Below are 6,986 nucleotides of genomic sequence, written 5' to 3' on the forward strand. Positions count from 1 at the left end.
TCAAATTTTGACCAAATTCCTAAAACGAGTGAACCGTGATTGGTCACTGCCCAAGTCCTAAGAAACTGTGATGTAATTTGCAGTTGTCAGAAAATGGCATAAATGTCTGCCCCTCAGTTAAAAAAAACAGGTGAATTTTGCTGCTTAACCTATACCCCACAAACACAATATCAAAATGTCACATACTGTATACCCATACACATATTACAGTAAAGGATTTTCTACCTTCCTTTTTAAAATATGCTTAGTCTTGGCTCAGTGTCCACCTGGCTTATTTATTGATATTTGTACTAATATGTTATAATCATAATTTTGTCAGGATATGTTAGGCCAGCAGAGAAGGTCTTGCTGGCCCGCCCGATACACACACACAGACCCATCTATTTACATATACTGTACAAATATGTATACACATATCCAGGCAGGTATCCATTATACCTGGCCCCAATTTAAAGGTCATTATTTTTCAAGGTTAGGCTTATTTGTCGCAACAGAGTGGGCTTCATGAATTCCCAGATTTGCCAAATTTCACTGCATCCCAGAATCAGATGCAGAATCGGATACATTCCACGGGCAAAAAACTTGCAGGTTGACAGGGTCCCCCTCGATTTACTTTGTGTTGCTGTTTAGGCAAGGTTTTTTTTTTTTTTTTTTTCAACGCTTCTTTTCATAAAGATGAAATCAGAACACAGGCAATAGTATCTTTATTTAAATGTATTGAAGGAGCAGTGACTCAAATCCCATCATCTACATAAATGCATTTGTATCATGTATTCAGTCCAAGCTCATGTCCTCGTCATCATCCTTTTTGTCTTTGGATTCTCCACCCTGCTCGGACTTTGTCTCAGTCTCCATTGCTTTTGCAAACGCCTCCACATCTGCAGACAAGGGAGGGGAAAAAAAAAAAAAAAAAACCTAACTAAAATTCTGCCTTGAAAAATGACCACTGTGTGTGTGTGTGTATATATATATATATATATATATATATATATATATATATATATATATATTATATATATTTATTTATTTGGGCTGCAAAACTGCAGTGTTAATAATGCTGTAGGAAGCGTGTCACTCGAAATCCCCACTGATGGTAGAGTGCGATGCGCGCAAAAGCCACTGACCTCCATTGTTGGCAGCGTCCACAGCCTCCGTGGGTAAGCCGAACTGGTTCATCAGTGGCCCCAACTGTCCTGATGCCAGAGCGCTGCTAAACATGCTCATAGCCTGCAGGGAGGAAATCCAAACCAACAGCTTAAGGACAGCTAGAGACCTTGTGACGTTCGACTGGGATATAGGAAATGTACTGCAATTGCAAATGCGAAATGAATTGAAGTTTATTATGCAGCTGCTACGAAAGAGGGGAAGAAGGGTATTCTTTTAAGTCAAAACATGTAGCAAAAGTAAAAGGGGTGTAACAGAACTGTAAAAATCTGTTTCAAAATCTATCCCAATTCATTAGGTTCATACTCCCCTTCAGGCTTTTTTTCCGGCGAGTGAGCTGATCTAGGAAGTGAAACACTGCTCTCTACAGTCAAATTTGGATAAGTGAATAAAAAAAAAAAAAAGAAATGCCCCCCCACACGTTTGATTGCTCAAGATCAATTTGAAAAACACTGAATGCAAATAGATTTACTTTGTCTTTCTTCCCCCATACCTTTTGACTTATAAAAAGAAAAGTCTTGCATTTTCAAATCCATGTCAGTATGGCTCTTTCTATGAATGAATAGTCCACTAGTTTAACCATTTTTGTGCAGTAAGAAGATATTTTGTCTATAGTAATTTTTGCTGTAAAATTAATGCTTTCAAAAACACATCCGCTGCCAATTGAAAATGATAGCTCGGATTGTGAATGTCACATGACCCAACAGGTGAGCTGCCACTGCCAGGAGAGGGTGCAAGCCAGCACGTTAGCGCTGCCCCCTTTCTCACGGCTTTGAACGAGCCATCCAGAATCAGATATTTATATATTCCAATGGAATGAATAACAGGTATGGCTACGAACATGTAGTCTCGCAAAATACGTTACACGAGCTATTAAAAGTTTTGTTTTAATACCAGCCTTTTTCCTTCTGAGAGATAGGTATGCTCTATTGTTCATACTTGCAGAGTTTGCAAATGCGTTTTACGTCTTTTCTTGTGTGAAGCAACGTGAACTGCATTGTGATTGAAACTTGATACAGAAACAAAGTTGCCCTGCCTTATTTAAGAGTTCAAAGGGTGTAAAATGAGTGTTATACTGGACGTTTACATTTTGGCCAAAGTATCAAGATGCTATTAAATTAAAAAAAAAAAAAAAACACTTTGCCTGCTGAAACTGAGGTGAACTGAGCGTATTGTGGAGCTCGTCAGTGCTCTGGAGTAGGGTCTCCCCGCTGGGCAGGAAGGGCATCAGCCTCTGCTGCACGTCGGGGTTGGCCAGGATGGGCGCCATCACCTCTGGCGTCAGGGCAGTGGCCAGGTCCACTGTGGGGAAACAAACAGCCTTTCCTGACATGTTTTTTTTTTTTTTTAATTATCCGATGCTCACTAGTAGTTTTTCTCTGGAGTGTGTACAGTAGATTGACTCAAATGTACGCATACATCAATGAATGGCAAAGTAAAAAAAAAAAAAAAAAAGACACTCGAACTTGAGACACGCCATGTCTTGATAACTATTCATATTGTCTTACATCAAGGTGTCGGTATGCGTGATGGCAGCAGATGCTATAAACATTCACTCTCTTGGAGCAGTTTCACAAAATAGGAATGACAGATTTAGAAGAGGAGAAAATTGTCATTAATTTCATGAAATTTTAAGACAAAGGCTACAATGGAATATGTAGGTTTTTCTTTAAAATGATCTGTCATTGTATTTTTTTTTTTGGAGGGGGCTGTAATTATGTCAATCAATTTTTTTTAGACTCAAATATTCTGATGAATGTATTAAAGAGGATTACAAACCACGTAGAGATTTACCAATTAATGGTGTTCATTTATTGTTTAGTGAATTAAAAAAAAAAAAAAAAAAAAAATCAGACCTTTAAGCAAGATTACACAAGGATTAATGATTTGACATGTATAGCCGGCTTTTTAAATGTTCATATTGCAGAGGATCATCTTAATTAATCGTGGCAGCCAATGATTGTGAATAAAATGCGTTTTGATCGTGCAGCCCTAACAACCATACAAAATATATATCAAACAACAATCTAGTTTGACCAGTGGCAGGTGTGGCACCTACCACCTCTTACTGAATTTGAGTCAAGAACACCCCCGAGGGCCACAGTGGCCTCCTCACCTCCTGTGCCACTGGCAGGCACGTTCATGGTTGCCAGGATGCTCTGCAGGTCTCTCAGCTGGATGGGCTGCGTAGGGTTGCTCGCCGCTGCCCCCCCCACCGCCGCGGACGAGGCGGCAGGGGTGGGTGTAGGCGGGGTACTCGCGGGCGGGGAGGCTGCAGAGGCAGCAGAGGCATTGACAGGCGCCGCGGCTGATGCCTGCGAAGCACCAAGGCGACTGGTGGAGGAGGTCGAGGTGGGTGTGACCACAGTAGATGGGCTGGCAAGAGATGGGGGGGGGTTAAACAGCCATATTACATTAAAAAAAAAAAAAAAAAGTAAGAAATAACATATTATATATTTGATGATGGGATTTGGCCACCTTGTGGAGGAACTGGTCGCAGCAGGTACACTGCTACTGCTGCTACTGCCCAAGAGGTTGGCTAAACCCGGACCGGCAAGTGCACCGAGACCACCTGAGAGCAGGACAGACAACTCCGTTTGTCATGCATCACTGCAAAATTATTCGGGTATCATTCAAATGCCACCATACGCACCGATGCCGCCTAGTCCAGCTGGTCCGATCAGCTGCATGAGCTGGTTGTGGCTCATATTACCCAGAAGGCTTTGTAGACCGCCCTCACCTTTGCATGAGAACATCAAATGTCAAATTGACCTGTGCTGAAGTACTCAAAAGTTGAGAACTTGAGAAGTTGTGTATGGATTTTTAAAAGCTATACTGTAAAACTGGAAAAATAATGTGTCAATTGAATAGTTTCATTGGACATATGAAGCCCAACAACAAAGTTGACATTGGTTTGTGTGTCTTTTTTCCCCCTGGCAAACACAAATTGAAGTCATTCATTAATATGATGTCGCTAACTAAATTGACTGACAAACTCCTCAACAAATAGGACGAAACGGAAAGCGACGGTGAAGCAATCTCAATCGGGAAGAAGGAATTACATGACGGTAGGCGAAAAGAGACACAAAATGGAACACACAAGACTGAGTGAGAAAAGAACAAGTCAAAGGCGGATTTATTTAACATATTGAAATTAAGATTTAGGGGTTGACTTCCCCATCTAAATGGCATAATATTGTCATTTCGACATTTCACATTGAAACAAAGTTTAAAGACTACTGTGTTAAATGCCATGTATGTCGAACTTCAGTTAAAAATGAGTGTTATACTTTTCTCTATAAAAATTGAAATGTATGCAGATTGAAATTGGAGAACAAACTAAAGTATTAATTTAGTTGACGAAAATTCCACTTTGTTTTCATTGATTAAAACCAAAATACAAGCAGATGAGTAAATTATGACTAAAACATTTTTTTTTTTTTTTTTGCCAAAAGACTTTGAATTGAAATTTGTTCAAATGGACCAGATAGAAATTGGAGAACAAACTAAAGTATTAATTTAGTTGATGAAACTTCCCCTTTGTTTTCATTGATTAAAACCAAAATGCAAGCAGATGAGTAAATTATGACTAAAACCTTTTTTCTTTTTTTTTGCCAAAAGACTCTGAATTGAAATTTGTTCAAATGGAACACCGGTTCATTGTGTGTATGTTACCTCCCAGAGCAGACAGATCATGTCCTCCACTGCCACCGCTACCCAGAGCACCAGGCATGGGCGGGTTGTTGAGATATTCGTTGACTTTGCGACAGTACTCCTCATCCTTGTCAGTCTTGGCCTCCTAAAATCAAAACAGACTTGTTACGCAACACGTAAGTGTGCATGTATGTGTTTGTTTGGGGTTCAACCACGCAGCAGCAATACCTGCATCCAGAAGAAAAGCCTTTTGGAGCCAGCTTTGAACTTGAGTACGTAAACACGTCCGGTGGTGCACTGGTTGACCCGTTTGAACTCACAGTCATCAGGGAAGATGATCAGGTCCTGCATTTGTTGATATAAGGTTTGATTTTTAGTCAAATTTCTTGGGTTGGCAGCAATTAATTTAAAACTTCTTCATTGCCAATGATGGCTTCACACTACAGAGCCATTTTTACTGGGTCGGCAGTGAATGAGTTTTAAAGCGCTCGCAAATTCTAGCTCAGTACAAAAGCGCTTTTAACTAGAAGTGACTCAATGTAGCAATGTGTTAGGTGGCCATCATCCTTATGGAAGTCTTGAAAAAAAAAACATGAATTGATCATTTGAAATGAATTTAAAATACTGTACTCCATAACAATTTGAAAATGCTACTTGATTAAACATTTGAAATACATTAAAAATACTCAACTACCGATTGCTTCTGTATGTAAGAGTAAAAATGTACTGTTTTTTTTCTGCCTACTTGTATTTTTTTTTTAATTGTTTCATGGTGCCCACAATTGTGAATTTAATCATGTTTTTTATTTTTATAGATTATTTGACATTTCCTGTGAGCGCTGCCGCTGGGATACTTCTGTGGCTATTTCCTCCTTCCCTCAGTTTGCAGTGCTGTTTCCTGAGAGTACAGCATGTAGGTTGTGCATGGCAGCAGCTACTCTTTTGTCTCATAATTGTTTTAAAGGTTTGAGCCATTTCAGTAGATGCTACTGTTTATGTGGTAGACTGTTAATGGACATGTGACATGTTGCGATGTTGGGATCTTTAAAGGGCCCCTGTGAAAGATTTAGGCCGTTTTTCATTAAATAGGAATACATTAAATGATGATCAATTTCAAATACTTGCAAATAAATGTGTTCTTAACGACCAACCGTATGTTTTAAATATAACTGCAGGTCTAGTTATCATTAAATGATATTACATGAGGGGTGGCACTCCTCCGGAAGCTGCCATGTTTGTTATAGCTACGGACAATGGTAAATGCAGGACCTCCTGCTGTCCGTAATGAAAATATCCTTCTGCCTGGCTTAAATGTTGACTGTTTATTTGCTAAAGAAATGCTTGTACTTTTTAAGGTTATATGCCACCAAGGTGTAGTTGTCTATGAAAAGAAAAAATTGCAGCCACGTACATCGTCCACATTGCCTGTGGTGCGATCCTTCCAGCAGAAGTGGATGAGGGAGTCGTCCGTCTGCTGGATGTAGACTTGACCTTTGCGCTTATCGGGCGTCACCGTGCTGCCCTTCATGGTCATCTTTCCAGCTCGAAACTCAACCAAATACTTGCTCGAGGAGCCGCGAGAGCCAGACACCATGCTGGGGAACAAAGCTCCAGAGGCCATGATGAAGATGAGGATGAAGACGTTGAAGAAATGAAGACGACGACTACTGCGGGGTACAAAAGACGAAGAATATTCATAATTTCGACCCAGACACTGCTGTTTATCAAAACTGACAACATCCAAACTACGAGAAATGCTTTCTTGTATGTCATTAGCACGTGGTGTACTTGTAAAGCTTGATTGTTGTCAAATATTCAGGCTATTTTTTCGTATACTCTTGCAGGATGACGCGGCACCTTTGAAGCTTGACGCCAGCTCTCGGCGCAGTTTTTACAACATACTGTCGGCGGAGTGTGGGTTCAAGTTATACTCTAGACATGTTACACAGCTACAGTTTGATTTAAAAAGAAACGTTCAAAAGTGTTAAAGAGTCCAAGACATTTTTACTTACGGTTCTAATGTGGGTGATCCAAAACGGAAGTGGCTGATATGAACGAGATGAATATTATTGGTTTATATTGTATGATACTTCAATGTGATTGGCGGAGAAAATGTGGTTGACCCGGGTTAGGAGAAATGTGATTGGGAAATATGGTCACGTGCTTCA

The 6,986-nt window shown here is 40.0% G+C and overlaps 1 protein-coding gene across 2 annotated transcripts; it reads right to left on the minus strand.

The window, feature by feature from the left end:
• Positions 1 to 687: 687 nt before the first annotated feature.
• Positions 688 to 6,884, minus strand: adrm1 (ADRM1 26S proteasome ubiquitin receptor). 2 transcript variants are annotated; one of them, XM_088409258.1, is made up of 10 exons: positions 6,831 to 6,884; positions 6,230 to 6,485; positions 5,047 to 5,163; positions 4,840 to 4,963; positions 3,818 to 3,904; positions 3,643 to 3,736; positions 3,281 to 3,540; positions 2,309 to 2,466; positions 1,125 to 1,227; positions 688 to 878 (listed from the first exon to the last, which is right to left on the minus strand). In XM_088409258.1, exons 2-10 carry the CDS (start codon positions 6,437 to 6,439, stop codon positions 775 to 777), a joined length of 1,257 nt encoding a protein of 418 aa, XP_088265384.1. In that variant the 5' UTR covers positions 6,440 to 6,485; positions 6,831 to 6,884; the 3' UTR covers positions 688 to 774. The 2 variants fall into 2 exon arrangements, with proteins under 2 accessions (XP_088265384.1, XP_088265385.1); XM_088409259.1 differs by lacking the exon at positions 6,831 to 6,884 and adding an exon at positions 6,676 to 6,824.
• Between the last annotated feature and the right edge of the window lie 102 nt (positions 6,885 to 6,986).

The sequence above is a fragment of the Hippichthys cyanospilos genome, chromosome 2 (genome assembly GCF_059441005.1).
Source record: "Hippichthys cyanospilos isolate Australia breed blue-spotted pipefish chromosome 2, RoL_Hcya_1.0, whole genome shotgun sequence".
NCBI classification, from domain to species: domain Eukaryota; kingdom Metazoa; phylum Chordata; class Actinopteri; order Syngnathiformes; family Syngnathidae; genus Hippichthys; species Hippichthys cyanospilos.